Genomic DNA, 17,286 nt, shown 5'->3' on the forward strand with positions numbered 1-17,286 from the left:
TACACATATGATATGTCATCCTAATTCTTTATACATGCATATGCCTACATATGCACGTGTGCATATATGCACATATATGTAGGCATATGTGTATATACATACATGTATGTATAAATATGTGTGTGCACATATACATGTACTATAACACATTTATATAATAAATGCATGCATGTATGTATATTATGTATGTATGTATGTATGTAGTTGTAGTTCTTTTGGGGCAAGGAGGACAATGGTCTCAAATACCTACCCCATTATCCTTTACCAGGCTTCATTCATAAAGATCAGGAGATGTGGAGAGTTGAGGGAAAGACTCCTCTGCTCATGGAGGGGCCACCCAAACTTGGGCCTTAGTGGGGAATGAGACTCAGTCCCCATCCAACTGTTGTCAGGGACTTTCAGAGCTCTTCTGGGGTCCAGGGCTCACAGGAAGAGATGGATGGAAAGTAGAAAGGATGCATTACCTTCTGGAACACCGGGGGGCTGGGCAGGGGTGGACCGAAGAGTGGTACATCCTCTCGAGCAGTGACGGAGACCTGTGACAAGCAGAGAGTCAGAAATGGGGAGAGGAAGAGAGGAAAGGGAACAGGAAGTGGGTGTGGTTGCCCGGGTACCACCAAGGACACCCACATGCTACTGAGCCCAACCAGCAGGGAAGCGCCCGTCGGCCCACGTGGCAGCTGGAGACAGCTAGCAGCCAAGAGCGTGGCCGAGGGCACGCAGCCCCTCCGCTCTGCTGGAAAGCAATGCCTCCCTTGGCAAGGAAAGCCAGCTTCTCCTTCCAGCCTCGTTGCCGAGCAACCTGACTTCCTTTCCCTTCCAGGATACAAGGGGGAAATGATGCATCAGACATGCAAGGCTATGTTGTCCTCCGGATACAGAGATGGTACTTCTGGCCCCTGGGAGAACCAGAACGGAACTTGTCTTCTTATAAAAGTTGGGCTGGGCTGCATGATCCATCCACCCTCTCAATCCCCGTTATTATCAGGGGGACTGGATATGTTATGGATGTAGAAAAGGCTCAAACATAAACACAACAGATAAGTGGGAAGTACTTCGTAATTTATCAAATCGCTTTCTCATGGGTGGGAGAACAGCCCAGGGAGGCATGCAAGACAGACAGTGTTAGTCTCAATTTACAAGCAAAGAGGAGTCTTAGAGAAATAAATTGTCCAAGGTCACACAGCTGGTTAGAGTTAGCAGTAGTGCTCGGACTGGAACCCCCATCTCTTCTGACTCCAAAGGCCGGTGTTCTTTCCATTGGGCCAGGAGTTGTTAACCTGGGGTTTGTGGATTTGTTTCCCTCCCCCAAATACTTTGACAATATTTCAATCCAGTCGGTTTCCTTTGTAATCCTATGCACTGGTAATTGTATCAGCTAGGCAGTAGGGTGGTGAAGAGTTCAAATTCTGCCTCAGATACTTCTTAGCTGTGTGACACTGGGCAAGTTACTTAAACACTGTCTGCCTCAGTTTCTCCATCTGTAAAAATGGGGACAATCATAGCCCCAACCTCCCAGGGTTATTGTGAGGATAAAATGAAACAACAATTGTAGAGTGCTTTGCAAACCTTAATGTCAGCTTCTATCTATCTATCTATCTACCCATTCATTAGTTAATTTATTGCACTTAAAAACATTATTCTGAGAAGGGGCTCATAGGCTTCACCACACAAAAGACTAGACCATGCTGGTTAGCACAGTGTCTGGCATAGAGTAAGCACACTGACTCACTAGTTAACCAGCCCATGTCATGCTGGGCCCTAGGACCTTGACCTTGTTAACACCAATTCAGCTTAACCAGGCACAGATGGGCAGAGGCAGGAAGCAGCAGGAGCATTTGCTTGGTGCAGGTCCTTAGGCCCTGGCTGTCACCGGCCTGCCTGCCCTTCCCTAAGGTGCTTTCAGCTGGGAAACTCTAGGGTCTAGAATCTCTGTTGTAGGAACCCAAACCAGACTGGAATCTCTCTCTCTCTCTCTCTCTCTCTCTCTCTCTCTCTCTCTCTCTCTCCCTCTTTCTCTCTCCCTCTCCCTCTCCTTCTCCCTCTCCCTGTCTGTCTCTCTATGTCTCTGTCTGTCTGTCTCTCTTTCTCCCTCTTCCTCTCCCTGTCTCTCTCTCTCTTCCTGTCTGTCTCTCTGTCTGTCTCTCTCTGTCTCTTTCTCCCTCTCTGTCTCTTTTTCCCTCCCTCCCTCTGTCTCTCTCTCTGTGTCTCTGTCTTTCCCTTCCCCAAACTTCCCCATTGATGGCCATTTTTGCTTTCTATCTGGGAGGGTGTGGGGGGAGGGGAGGGTTTGCCCTGCTTATCGGACAGTATGCCCTTTCCCATTCCCTGCTGCCTGCTGACATGTGCCTGGCCTTGGCTTCTTGCCAACTTATCAGGCCTGCAAAGTAGGACAGATGCAATGAGGCTGGTGGGCGGGGGTGGGGGGGTGGGGGGTGGGGTGGGGTGGGGTGGGGTGGGGAAGAGCCAGCCTAGGGCAATGCCAAAGGGAAGGTAGGGGGAGGAGGGGAGAGGAGCTTACAGCTGGTCAGGCTTCTCCATCCCCGGGAGCTGAGACAACAGCCACAGGGCTCAGCCTCAGGAAATTATTGGTGAGCTCTGTTGATTGGATTTCTGGCCTGGCTCCCAGCTCTCCCACCACACAGCATGCCCTGCTGCTGGTGGGAGAAATCAAACCTCCAGCCAGCATGGCCAGAAGGCTCCGAGTCTCAGTTTGGGTCTGTGACCCAGGGACCAATCAGGCCACAAGCACTTATTAAGTGCTGTCTGGGGTCACTGTGCTAAGCGGTGGGGATACCAGAAAGGCAACATCATGGTTCCTGCCCTTCTAATGGGGGAGACAAGAAGTCAATAACTAAGTATAGAATTAAGGTCGCTTGAATGTGTGGAGAAGCAGCTTCCTACTGTAAGCCCAAGGGACAGACATGTAAGATGAGATGTACAGCTTTCCCTAGCATGGTGCCCCAGCCCTGGCTGTCCCAACCTTCCTCATCATGTCTGCACTGGGCTAAACTCCACTCCTTCTTAGGTTGCTTTGGGTGGACTCATCTCCCCAGATTGACTGTACTATCCCCCAAGAGCCTCTTTTGTCTTTTCTACTCCCCCATAGTGCCTAGCAAATATATCAGCAACCTCAAACTTGAGGGACCCAAAGGATCACTAGAATTGCTGAGGGCTATCCCACTCACACTCAAGGGAGTTAGTTTCCATTCCCTTTTACCTTGTAGGACGGGGTCTCTCCGGTTGGGTTTTCGGCTTGGACAACGATGTAGGCGTGCAAGAAGTTGGAGGCGATCATGTCAGGGACGAAGGGAGTGTTTTCTTCTTGGAAGATAATAGCCACGATGTCATTCCCGATATGTCTCTTTCTCTGGAGCTGAGCCAGAATAAAGCAAGAGTGTTTCGTTGTTATTGTGAGTCAGGAAAAAAATAAAGGAAGAACCCAACAGCCACATTGTCCACAACAGTGTCTTGTTTTGTTTTGTTTGGTGAGGCAATTGGGCTTAAGTGACTTGCCCAGGGTCACACAGCTAGTAAGTGTCAAGTGTCTGAGGCTGGATTTGAACTCAGGTCCTCCTGACTCCAAGGCCAGAGCTCTATCCACTGTGCCACCTAGCTGCCGCCAGGACGGTGTCTTGACCTGTGTTGACAGGACTGTCATTCATACAGTCTAGTTCTAGTGGGCTTCAGTGACAAGGTGGATGAATTTAGACTCAGAGGAGCCTGGGTTCAACTTCCACCACCCGTGCAACCATGGGCAAGTCACCTAAACTCCTGGCTCTCAGTTACCACATTTCTAAAGTCGGGGGTGGGGTGGGCCAGATGAAGTCCCTTCCAATTCTCTATCTCTTATCCAGTGGAAAGCTCTAGGGTCAAAGGACCTGGGCTCAAATCTTGCTTGTGACCCTTAATATCTGTGTAACTGTAGGCAAGTCACTTTGGCCTCTCTTGTCAGTTCCTTATTTGTGAATGTGGGGGCTGAATGGGATACTTTTCAGCTCCAAAACTATGATCCTATAAATTAAACTACAAGCTCCCTGAGGGCAAGAGTCGTCTCTCAGCTAAAGGAGGGGGGAGAAAGGGAGCAAGCATTTATAAAGTGCTTACTATGTGCTGGGCACCATACTAAGTCCTTTACAATTATTATGTCATTTGATTCTCACAATAACTATTATTACCCCCATTTTGCAGTTGAGGAAACTGAGGTGAACTGAGGTTAAGTGACTTGCTTAGGGTCACACAGCTTGTAAATATCAGAGAATGGATTTGAACTCAGTTCTTCCTGATTCCAGGCCCTATTTACTGTGCTATCTAGCTACTTTCATTAAACTTTGTATCTTTCCCTAGCAACAGGCCCAGGCACTCCAGAAACTCTTGTCAAATTTAATCAAATTATAAGCAAATCCCACTTTAATGTCTGGAAACCCTGATACAGCACACCTTGGTCAGCAGAGATGTTCCCTGAGCCTAATGAAAGGAGTCCCTGGTGCTCTGAGCCCCTCTGGGTCGTGATATTATTGATTGTGGGACTGAGCATGCATAAAGATAGCTCCTACAGAACCAATTAACAGAGGTGAATGGGGCACACTGGTCCAGCAAAGTCTTAATTAGCATCTCTATGCTTAAGCCTGGTGGCTCAGAAAGCCAGGGGGAATGAGGGAGAGAGACAACTTTCCCTGGGGAAATTTCTTTCCTGTTTTCTGAAGACGAGAAAATTATAAAATAAGTCCTCAGAATTTAGCTAACAGGCAGCTTTCAAAGGATCAAAGATATAGAGCTAAAAGGGACCTCAGAACTCATTGAGTCTAATCCCCTCATTTTACAGATGGGGAAGCTGAGGCCCAGAGAAACGAAGTGTCTTGTCCAAGGTCACATACCTAGTAAGTATCCGAGGGGTGGTTACTAAGTGTCTACTGTGACTGACTGAATGAATGAATGAATGAGCATTTATTTAGTGCTTACTATGTGCCAGGGCCATGCAAGGTGTTGAGGATACATATACAAAAGTGAGACAGTCCCTGTCTCCAGTGAGCTTACATTGGAACAGAGGAAGACAATATACATAGGGGAGATCGGGATGGGGACGGAAGCTATGGCCTGGGGAGTCACAGGGATGTCCGAGTGATGCCATGTGGCAGCCAATTGTCACACCCTTTTCAGAAGCAATGGTAGCATCAATTGGGCAGGAGGTGGAGGGGGACAGGAGGCAGGAAGAGTTGGCCAGATGTCTGGGGTGAATAGGGTTGAGGCATGGTCTGGGGTAGGCTACGTATGTATAGCGGATCAGGTGAGTTTGCACTGACTCATCCACCTATTGGGACAGCCCAGCTCCAAAGCTGAGGGGATTAAGTCCCCTGGGGGAAGGGGGTGTGATCTCTGGAGGTCAAGTTGAAAGGGTCCCTGGTCCAGGTATCGAACCCGTGCAGAAAGTCCTAGACTAAGTACTTAAGGGGAATAGATGAAGTTAAACAGAAGTCCTGGTCCCTGCCCAGGGGGAGCTTGGGATCCATTTGAGAAAAAGAACACTTTTCCCTCATGAAACCATTTGAGGAATTGGAAGAAGCGGCATCCATGATCCCAAGGACTAAAGGGGGTCCTCAACCAAGAGCAGATTCGAATAGGAGTGGAGAGAAAGTGTGAGCGATCTGGGATGTTTCCTGGAGGAAGTGGGCCCTGAGCCGGGTCTTGAAGGAAGTCGTGACTATGGCTGGGTGGAGAAAAGGGAGAAGGAATATAGAAATGTGCAGAAGAGGGATTCTGAAAACCAGGTGCCATTCAGGGGTACAGAGAGTAGGTCATGTTGGCTGGAGAAGGGATCCCAGTAGGGAATGATGGGAGAAGACCCAAAATATACAAAATGGCAGAGGGCCTTTGTAAGTTGGGGGAGGTGGGTCTCTCTATAAGGGACCATAGGGAGTGATTGTAGGTGAACCCCCTACGGAAAGCCCTTTTGGAAACAAGAATACTGATGCTCACATTTGTTTTGAGGACACTCGGTATTGATTTCAGACACAAGTCATTTTCTTTTGTACCAGTTTTGGGTGGCTCTGTGTGTATGTTTTTCCCCTAGAGGAAGGCTGGCACTGTGGTTGTATTTCTACATCTGTGCTCACTCCCCGGGCTCCCTGCTCTGGAATGCCACTGTTGGCACGCAGACAAATGGCGCCAAAGTTGGGCAGAGGCCTGCTGGCTCTCTTGGAAACTGACAAGGAGTAAAAGGCCAAGAGCTGCAGCAGCATTGGAGAGACAGCTAGGAATGGAGCTGCCAACCCTGGCCCCCTTGAAGGCACAGGCAGGGTCTTGCCAGGGGGCTAAAGGAAGAATTTTGGCCAGAGTCAATATATAGGAAAGGTTGATCGTATGATGGTGTGTGTGTGGGGGGGGGTGTCTTAGGGTCTTGAACACAAAGATCTGCCTCAATTTCTCCAGGTAAGAAGAATGCCAAATCCATTGTTTTCACAACCATTTCCAATAGTGGTCACTATGATTTGACAAATTTATTAAATGCTTACTGTATACAATGTACTTTTCTTTTTTTGTACACAAATTGGAATGTGTCTATGATGTAGGAAAAGCTCAGCACTGAAGGCACTCCCCCAGATAACTGGAGCAGGGCAAGTAGTGGGATGGAAAAAAGACTGGATGAGGTATCAGGGACTTTGGCCTCTAACCTTGGCTCTCCCCCTCTAATGAGGCAGTACCCACAGAGTGGAGAGCTCTGGATATAGTCAGGAGACCTGAATTTATACAGCAATCTTGCTAGTTACCATCTATGTGGCTTTAGAAAAATCACTTAACCTCTCTGGGCCTCACCTTCCTCCTGGGTAGAATGAGAGAGTTGGACAAGATGACCTCCTAGGTCCCTTAAAGTTCCAAATCTATGACTTTGTGGTGTTACCTTGCTCTCCTGTGCCTCAGTTTCCTCTCTTCTACAAAACGAGGATAGGAATATCTGCTCTGCACTATGGGGATCAAACGGGACCACATACAGAACAGCTTGGACAGGGCGAAGGGCTGTATAAATGGGACTCATTCGTTAAGCCGGGTATTGGGATCAAGGGGCCTCTTTCCAAGGCCAGTCTCAGTTCCCAAACCCCATTCACACAGCATCTTCACCTGGAGGGCCCCTTTCCCAAGGATGAGCCTCACCAAACCAGATTACCTGTTGGGCGTCGCCTTCAGTAAATGGCAGCTTTGTGGAGACATGAAACATGATCTCCCTGTCCCGGAATACAGTGTACACTGATTCCAGCCCAGTCTGGCCGTGGGTCACATCCAGGCCCCCTCGGAAGCTGCCAAGAAAAGAAGGGCAGGAGAGAGAACCGAAGAATGAGAAGCAGAAAGTCCAGCAGAAGGAACCTGACCGCTTGGGGTGATGCCCCTGAGGGAGAGGCAGATAGGGCACTGAACAGGGGAGACGGGAATTCCACATCGGACTAGCTGTGTGTCCCTAGGAAAATGACCTAACATCTCTGTGGCTCATTTTGTTCATATATAAATGAGGTGGTTGGATTTGACAGTTCCAAGATCCCTATTTCTAAATCTACATTTCTATGATCCAGGGCTGGGGCATGGGTGGCGGGGGGGAAGGAAAAGAAGAGACGTCAGCATGAGAAGAGAGGAGACAGTAGAGAGGAAGAGAAGAATAAGGAAAGAAGGGAGGAAAAAAGAGGTAGGGAAAGGGAGAATTTGGGTCGAGTGAAAGGAAGAGAAGGAAAGAGGAGATAGAAGAGGAGAGTGAGGAAGGGGGAGCCAGAGAGGGGAGGGGAGAGGAGAGGAAACGAAAGAGGAGTAGGGACAGGGCAAAGGGGGAGAGAAGAGAGAGGAATGAGGAGAATAAGACCAGAAGGGAGAAATGTGGGGGAAAGGAAAGGGAGAGACGATAAAAGGAATAAGGGAAGGAAAAGAGGAAAGGATTACAGGATCATCAATTTGGAAAAAGAAGGGACCCCAGAAGCCATTAAGTCCAACCCTCTTATTTTACAGATGAGGAAACTGAGGCACAGAGAGATTAAAGAGACTGACCCAGGGTGACATAAGCTAGTAAGTATTCGAGGCCGGATTTGAACTCAGGTCCCCCTGACTCCAAGACCAGAGCTCTATCCACTGTGCCACCTAGCTGCCCCAACCTCTCCAGTATCCTTGCCAAGAAAACCCCAAAATGGAGTCACTAAGAATCGGACACGATTGAAAAACGACTGAACAACCCCAACCACAGCAAAGAGCGCCTTCCTGTCACCCTCACAGGCGTACGGTATCAGAACAAACGAACAGACAAAACCCACTTGAATCCAGATTTTCCTGACACTGAGCGTGTAGGGCCCCGTCTGCGATGCCACAAATAAATGAAGCAAGAAGAGAAGAGAGGAAGGTGGTGTAAGGAGAAGGGGAGGAGAGGACAAAGGAAGGGAAGGGAAGGGGAGAGGAGATAAAAGGGACGAGAGGAGGAGGAGGAGAGTGTGAAAGAGGGGAGAGTGAGGAGTGAGGAGGGAAGGGAAAGAGACAAGGAGGGGCCAGAGGATGGGAGAAGAGGAGATGAGAAGAAAAAGGGAGAGAGGAACAGAGGGGTTGGAATTCATTTAGCTGGGGAAACCAGATGGGAAGTATCTTTAGAGCAGACCTATACCAGACTGGCAGAAATTCTAGCAGCAGATTAGTTATTTAAAAATACAAAAATTCTTTTTCAAGATTTAGGGTATAGCTATACAATACTGTCCACCCATCCGGACATCTGCAGGCCTAAATGTGTGGGTATGTGTGGACTCCCTGACAAAGGCAGAGCCAAAGAGAGCCCAGAGACTGGGCAGATCTCTGTTATGCCCCTCACCTTCTGGAACCAAGAAGGACCGAGTTTAAATCCTGCTGGAGACATTTACTAGCTGTGTAACCCTGGGCAAGTCACTTCACCTTTCCATGCGTCAGTTTCCTCATCTATGAAATAGGGATAATAATAGCACTTACTCTCATAGGGTTGCTGTGAGGATCAAAGTAACTTGTTAACGCGTGGAGGACTCTGCCAACCTTATCGTTGCTGCTATTTGTCCTTCGTTCTTGAAGAGGACCAATGACATCAGGAAGGTGATGTCACGGCTTGCAAGTGAATTGTATTTGAGTGAGGCGGAGCTGTGCAAAGTCGTCAGCCTCACTCTCTCCTCCAGAGCCATCTGGGTCCAGTGGCAAGACATATGGCCCAGGATGCAGTGGGGGACCTTGGCTTTTTTAAGTTAAGGTCTTTCCCAGGTCTGAGCCTATCTGTGGCAACACCCATTCAGTGATTCAGGCTAGGTAAGAAACAAGGCAAAAAATGGCTTCTTTTACCTAGTCCAAAAAAAAAAAGTCAATCTGGAAAGGGAAGATCATTAGGGTTTCTGGTCAAAATAGAAACAATTGCTATTCGCACTCACTCTGAGCCATAAGAACCCAAACAATGACCAAGTGAGGCTTGAGCTGGGACCTACTGTTGGCCAATCAACGAGAGCATGGAGAGTGATTTAGGTTTAAGGCATGGTCCTTAAAAAAAAAATCTAGCCTATAAACCCCAAGATACCTTGTGAAATGAAAATTTATATTCCTTTGGGCAGAGCACCTGCAGGTACCTTAAAGCACTGAATAAATCCTAATTATTATCATCAACATCCAGCATAGGAAGTAATTTGGAAATTCCATTCTCTGATGCCAAGAAAAATTGGGGAGTATCAGGCCAGGGCTACATGGCTGCTCGGAGTGGGAATGGGGCGCACAGTGGGGCTTTAGGCAGGTGCCCATCTCTTGACGAAAATGAAATACAACTTGACCCAGGCTCTTGACCTTTTAGCTCTAAGGAATGAGGCTGAGAAAGGAAATGGTGTGTCTGGAGTAGGGAAAGAACACTGGCCCGAGTGTCAGGAGATCTGGGTGATGGTCTTGGTGCTGCCTCTAACCAGGCAGCTCACTTCCCTTCCCTGAGCCTCCATTTTGTACATAGCATTAGTAGGTTGTCTCCCCCATCCAACCCTAAGCTCCTTGAGGGCAGGGACTGTCTTTTGACTCTCTGATCCCCAGCACTGAGAACTGTGCCTGGCACATAGTAGGCACTTAGTAAATGTTTATTAATTAATTGATTAAACTCTCGAGTAGGTAGATTGTTTGCTTAAATCTCTCTATTTTTGAGAATAATTTGTGTATTATCAATATTATTTGTTAGAAGTTTGACAGAATTGGGAGTTCCTTTACCATTAGCTCTATTTCCTTTTCCGAGCCTAGATTATACAAGATCGCTAGTCAGTCTTCTGTTAGTTTGAAGACTTTATATTATATATATAAATTTTATTAAGTATGTAATATATGAAACATCTTTATATATTTATTATGTATTAAATATATTTTATTTGTTTTATATTTGTTGCTATATTTTTTAAAGGTGATCTTCTATTTTGTGTTTTCTAAAGGTTGGTAGGGATCACCGAGGCTTTCTAATCTCCCCTCTCTCATTTAACAAATGAGGAAACTGAGGCCCAGGGAAGGCAAGGGAAGTGACTTGCCCATGATCACATGGGTAAAGTGTCAGGTGGGATTTGAACACAAGTCCCCTGACCCCAAGTCCAGTAATGTTTCTTCTGTAACCCACCAATAAGATTTTTTAAAAAGGATTTTGTGAAGATAGTAACATCTTACAGTTTGATTCCTCAGACTCCCAGCTGGATGCATTTGATACAGTGGGGAATCTGGCGGGCCTCTTTGAGGGCTGGATCAAACGTTGGCCCAGGAGCTACGTGCCACCCAGATCAGTCAAATCGACCAAGCTTGGGGGCTCTCCCTAGAGCCAACTTTTGCCAAAGAAAAATAGGGGCTTGTAGTTTTAAATCCAATTATGTTTTGGTTGGTTGACCCTTGAGGTCAATCCCAAGGGTGGATTGGAATTGGCAGCCCTGGGCCATGAGTTTCCCAAACTGTACCTTAAACACCTAGGTATAAGCCAAAAGTGTGCTGGCTTTGGGTGGGGCCTTTTTTACTCTTCTCCTAGTCTATGTCAAAGGGAACCAAGCAGTCCTATTTATTAAAATGTATGCCTCAAAACCTTTTAATTGAGGCATAGCTAAACAAATAGTGGTACTTGAATGTAATGGAATACTATTTTTGATAATAGAACAAAAAAAAAAAAAAAAGAGAACTGAACCCTGTGTGATTATAACGACTAAGCCTGGATCCCAAGAAGAGAAATGGGACCTCTCTTTCGTCTTTATAGAGGTAGGGGACAATGGGTGTGGAGTAGGGCATACACTGTCAGATTTGGTTGATATATGCGGATTAATTTTGCTGAATCGCTTTTTTTCCTCTTTTTAAAATTTGTTGTTACATGGGTCAGCTCTCTGGGGAAGGATCTAATGGGACGTGAAGGGGATATAAAACTAAATGAGATAAAAATAAAATAAAACGTACCCTTTAAAATCCTGTAGTGTGATGGTATCTCCCAGTAGACTCAAGAATTCCTTGAAGGCTGGGCTCTCTTCATTATTCCCAAACAGCTCCTCCTCTAGCGTCTGAAAACAAAACAAAACAAAACAAAACCGAAAAGGAGGAAAGCATTGTTTCCATGGGAAGGAGACGAGAAAATAATTCTTCTCTTTGTCCCTCTCCCCCAAAACAATCGCTTCCCATCCCCCTAGAACCTTAAAGATTTCCAGAGAACTTTTCTCACAACAACCACGAGAGGGTGGGAGAGAGGTCATCGAAAGAGTATTTCATTTAACTTTTTCTTCACAGGGAAGATTGTCTCTTACATGAAGGTTACTGCTTTGATGAGGGTAGTTAGCTGACGGTAAAGACCTTTGGATTTGGAGTTAGAAGGCCTGAATTCAAATCCCAGCCCTGCTTCTGCTGGGCTACCTGCTCTGGGCCTCAGTTTCCTTATTTGTAAAATGAGAATTGTACTAGATGGCCTCAGAGTTCCGTTCCAACTAGAAGCCTACGATGATGAAACATTTGCACAACACAGACATTGCCCATCAGGGAAGTCTGCCAGGTTGTATTAGGTTGTTTAAAAAATGCTTGTTGAACTGAACTGGACCAAGTTGGCGCAGTGGGCACCTTTTCACGCGCCGTGGCCGCTAATTAGGGAGGCAGTATGGGGTCAAGAACAGAGAGCCGGTCAGGATGCCTCTTTTGGCCATCGCTGTCTCTCCAGGGACCTGAGACCTCCCTCTCCACTCCCTCCCCACCTCTAAGAAGAACTGAAAGGGTTAGGGAGGGGCGGTGAAAACAGTGTTGACCCTAGGGTTTGAGCCCTGTTATCTATACTGCGACCCCGGAGTAGGTGCTTAAACTCTCTGGGCCTCCACAAAATGAGAGAAGGTTGAATAAGATGATCTCCAGGGTCCCCGTCTGCTCTAACTCCCATGAGGTTCTGACTTGGGGAAAATGTGGATGATTTCATGCCATCCAATCCCACCCCACTCCTGGGAAAACGACATTAAGTCTGTGTCCTAAAAGTCCCTGGGTGGCTCAGGAGCATCATAATTCTATACAGAGAACAGCAAAGAGCTTTAATATAGCAGATCCTCATGTCAAATTTCCCTAGGCAGCTGGTTTTCAAAGCAACAATCTGCATATATATTTTTTTAAAAAGGCTTTTATCTTCTCCTTCCTTTTCCCAACAGCATCAGATACAAGAACAACACCCGCTTGCCTGCTCTCAGAGGTGTTTGGTTAATGGTAAATAATTACCACCCTGCCGGAACATCGGATTCTAATCACCTTATGAGATCGGCATTGGTGTATTTCTGAACAAAACCACTTTCATTACGGGGTTTGCATTAGCAGAGCTGTGCCCAATAAAAATGCAATATGGGAAAATCATTAGAGAGCCTCCCTGAATAATCTTCACTAAATTATAAGATTCATCTGTATTGGGCTTTCAGATCCTAAAGTCTTGGCTTCATTAGAGTGTTTTTAAGCGAACACATGTCTCTTGTGGTCTAATCTTCATATTAACTATTATCTGGCCAAGAAAAATAAAACATCTACCAGCATGCTGAAAAAAAAAATCTCGCTTTCCTCTGTAGAGGGAGACCACAGGGCCACAGAGCTAGAGACAAAAGGGACCTTGCAAGTCATTGGGTCCAATGTCTTTATTTTACAGATGACGAAACTGAGGACCAGAGAATTTAACTGACTTGTCCAAGTAAATGGTGGGTTGGGAGTGGGGGGTTATGGGACCTCTTAGTACTATGGGCAACTATCTCCTATTTAGGCCCAAGCCCTTATGCTTCTCCTTCCCTTCTGTCCCCTTCCTTCCTCCTTTCTTTCCTCCTTCCCTTCCTTTCTTCCTTCCTTTCTTTTTTCCTCTCTCTCCCTCTCTCCTTCCTCCCTCTCTTCCTTAATCTCTTACTCTTTTCCTCCCTTTCTCCTTCCCTTCCTTCCCTCCTTCCTTCCTTCCTTTCACATTTACTGAATACCTGCTATATGAGAAAACACTCTGGGAGAGAGAAAGATGAATGAGATCCAGTCCCTGCCCTCAAGGAGCTGACAATCCAACGGAGGAAAAGGCATACGTGTATGTGAACAGCTATGCTACTATGAATCATGAGGGATGTTTTTAGATCTGCAGAGCCTCTGTCACGACAGGCACCCTGGGCACCGTGGCTTAGTGAATGAAGAGCTGGCCTCAGTGTCCAGAAGATCTGGGTTTGTGTCCCCTACCTGCCTGGACGGTGTGCTGGCTGAGTGACCCTGGGGAAGTCCCCCTCTCAGCGCCCCCAGACAAGTCTCTATACCCAGTCCTAGACTGTGAGGATCATGTAAGGTAATGGATGGTAAGCCCTTAGCAAAGCTTATAGGCTGGCGGACAGTCAGCTATGACTATTCCATAGCCATGGTCTGAATTCATCAGATCCTCACAACAAACCCCCATTTTACAGATGAGCAGCCTGAGGTTCAGAGAGGGTCAGTCACTTGCAGGTGATCCTAGAGGTGGCAGGTGGCAGTGGCAGGATTCAAATGCAGGACTCTCCTGACTCCCAGGCCTGCATTTTCCCTGCTTTATCAGACTGTGAAGGGCTATAAGAGACATCCAAAGGGAGGGCATGGGAGCAGGAAGAGCTTGTTTTTGCCTGGGAAGCCTGTGTCTGCTAGAGTAGGGACAGAGCCATGCTGACTCATCCACACTCTGGAACCCAGTTTCCCTGTGGTTCCACGGTTCACACGGCACGATCAGATGTCTGAGCAGGGTTAGGGAGTCCACAGTGGGCCAGGGAACAGCTGCTGTTTGCTCTACTTAGAGCTAAATGGCTCCTATAGGGATCCCACCTGGGGCCCAGGTGCTATTAGCATTGCATCTTGTCCGCACTTTGAATGTGACCTTCATGGGAGGAGTGTTTAAGAAGAAAAAATGCAGGGCAGGATCTCTTAGGCTCTGCAGTAAAATCCAATTCAACTCATCTCAATTCAATTCAACTCAATGATGAGTTATTAAGCATCTACATGATACCATGGATGAGAGCAATGACTCTGTTATCAGAGGACCTGGATTCAAGTCCTGCCTCTGACACCTACTCTTTGACCTTGGTCAAGGACTTTTTAATGAGTCGCCTATCCACTATACCACACTGCCCCTGTTTCCAAGTATCCTTGTATGAGGTATGATGGGGAAACCAAGTACAGAATCACAGAACTATAGAATTTAGAGTGTGAAGGGCCCTTAGAGATCTTCTGGTCCAAATCAGGTGAGGAAATAGGCCTGATTGGCAGAATCCCCCAGGAGCTGTTTTAATGTGGCCAATTCACTCCTAATCTGTGAAAAAAAAGAAAGGATTAGACAGGGTAACTTCTGAGGTCCCTTCCTCACTAAATTTTTGATCCTAAGTCATTTCCTTTCGTTGGGCCTCAGTTTCCTCATCTGTAAAATGAAGAGGTTGGACAAGTCGGTTTCTGAGGTCCCTGCCAGCTCCAAATGTGCAATCCCAGAGTCCTCTGAGCATGGCACACCAGGTGCTGGGGATAGAAGGATGAAAGTGGCTTTGTCTCCAGTTTCCAAGTGTTTAAGTAGCAGAGTGGATAAGGCAGATACACAAATAGTAATGGTACCAGGGAGACTGGGAGGCTGGGATGAGAGAAAAGAGAAAGCAAGGCAAAAGGACCCTAGAGAAATCTGAGGAGGGCAATGATACCAGGGGTGGGGGCAGATCTGAGAAGGCTCCATGGAGGAAGTGGAGCTGAGCTTTGAGAGGAAAGATTTTCCATGGGTGAGACCAAGAGACAGAGTATTCCAGACCCATAAATCACACATTTGGGAGAGCACAGAGTGGGATCTGGAACAGCCAGTCAGCCAGTTTGGCTTGAACATGGTGTGCGTGAAAGAGAAGAGAGGGAAATTAGGCTGGAAAGGTCAGTTGACCCACACATGACCCACCATCTCTTGACTCCGTGCATTTGCATTGGCTGGTCCTCCCACCAGGAATGTTATTCCACCTCCTGGCTTCCTTGCAGCTCAAATTCCGTCTTCTGTAGGAGTCTTTCCTCAGCCCCCCTCTCCTGCCATTGCTAGTGCCCCCTCTCTGAGATCATCTCCAGTTTCTCTGTAGCTTGTATATACATAGCTATTTTCATGCTGTCTCTCCCAGTAGAATACGAACCCCATGAAGGCAGGACCATGTTTTTGCCTTCCTTGTATCCTCCAGAACTTGGCACAATGCCCAGCCCAGTAATGAATGCTTGTTGACTTGATAGGACTTGATACAATGAGGCCCCACTGGAATTGTGTTGACTAATCCACAACCCCTAGCTTACCTGGCGAGCTTTTTGATAAATGACGCCAAACTTGAAGGTGTTGTTGACTTCGTGCTCATCATAGGACACAATCATTTGGGAAGCCTGCAGGAGAGGGAGAGGAAAGGAGTCGGGCTGATTGCCGTGTTAGGAGTGGGGAAGGCAGGAGCGGGATCATCTCTGAAACAAAATCCTGTCGATGGAAGGAAAATTCCACATGGGGGAAATGAATATCATATGGGCTAGTCAAGGTGACACATCTGGATAAAGACAAGGTAGGAGGGAGAGCTGTTTTCAGACCGGACACTTGGTCATTGCGATCCCGTGTCTTAGCTGTTTCTCCCAATCCAGATTATAGGATCATTTAGAGCTGGATGGGATCTTAGAGATCAGTCCAACCCTTTCATTTTAGAGATGAGAGAACTAAGGCAGAGAGGCTAAGGGATTTGCCCAAGGTCACACAACTAGTTAGGATCTGAAGCAGGACTGGAATCTAGGACTTTCTCAGTCCAAGTCTCTGTCCACTATACCACACTGCCCCTGTTTCCAAGTGTCCTTGCATTGGGTATGATGGGGAAACCAAGAATAGAATCACAGAACTATAGAATTTAGAGTAGGAAAGGCCCCTAGAGATCCTCTGGTCTAAACCAGGTGAGGAAACTGAGGCCCGATTGGTTGAATGTGGCCAAAAATGGTAGGGCTGGCCTGATCCCCAAGGTCTCTTCCCAGCTAAAAATGAGACGATGCTAGCTACAATCTGGAATCAGCACATGAGTGAATTGATGTATGTACAAGTGCTGCCAATGTGCTCAAAATCAGCATCCACTCACAGCCTCTGACCTTCCTCTCACCACTGATTTGTTTAGAAAGCCTTTCTTCTTTGATAACCCGAAGGCATGCTTCAGTCCAGCCCCTAGCCAAAGAATTACCAGTTCTAAATTAGGGAGATTTTCTTGTCTTTTTGTCTGTCTGTTATCTGTCTATATTCCACCCCAGGCCCCACTAGAACTAAGGGCCTTCGGGGTAAGGATGGTTTTATCCTGATTTTTGTCTCTTGAGCGCTTTGAACAATACGTGGCACATAGTAAGCTCTCAATAACCAACCATCTGTTGGTTGATTAATCTATATAAGATCACATATCTCAAACTAGAAGGGGCCTTCGGGGCCATCTAATCCAACCATACCGTTTTACAGATGGGGAAACTGAGTCACAGGGAGGTTGGGGGATTTGTCCAACATCAGAGGTAGGATTTGAACCCATAGCCTCTTTTGTAAATTTCCACTGTACCATGATACCTGCTTACCTCTATCTATCTATCCATCCATCTTTCCATCCATCTGCCCATCTGCCCATCCATCCATCTATCTTTCTCCATCCATCCATCCATCCATATATCTGCCTATATATTTGTCTATTTGCCCATCTATCTATCATCTATCTATCCATCCATTCATCCATCTATCCATCTGCCTACATATTTATCTATTTGCCTATTCATCTATCTATCTATCTATCTATCTATCTATCTATCTATCTATCTATC

General features: G+C 46.8%; 1 protein-coding gene across 7 annotated transcripts in view; it reads right to left on the minus strand.

Moving 5' to 3' along the window:
• Positions 1–17,286, minus strand: part of RAP1GAP2 (RAP1 GTPase activating protein 2) — a 229,613-nt gene that overhangs the window by 32,733 nt on the left and 179,594 nt on the right. For all 7 annotated transcript variants that reach the window (XR_003569048.1, XM_027861779.1, XM_027861784.1 and 4 more), the window contains 5 exons: positions 15,763–15,846; positions 11,419–11,519; positions 7,163–7,292; positions 3,221–3,376; positions 465–536 (listed from right to left, as the gene is read on the minus strand). Coding sequence is in view for 6 of the 7 variants with exons in the window: in XM_027861779.1 (XP_027717580.1) it covers positions 465–536; positions 3,221–3,376; positions 7,163–7,292; positions 11,419–11,519; positions 15,763–15,846 (543 nt within the window). In the remaining variant the exon portion in view is untranslated. The remainder of the gene's footprint in view (positions 1–464; positions 537–3,220; positions 3,377–7,162; positions 7,293–11,418; positions 11,520–15,762; positions 15,847–17,286) is intronic.

The sequence above is a fragment of the Vombatus ursinus genome, unplaced genomic scaffold (assembly GCF_900497805.2).
Source record: "Vombatus ursinus unplaced genomic scaffold, bare-nosed wombat genome assembly UNPS02014768.1, whole genome shotgun sequence".
Classification (NCBI taxonomy): domain Eukaryota; kingdom Metazoa; phylum Chordata; class Mammalia; order Diprotodontia; family Vombatidae; genus Vombatus; species Vombatus ursinus.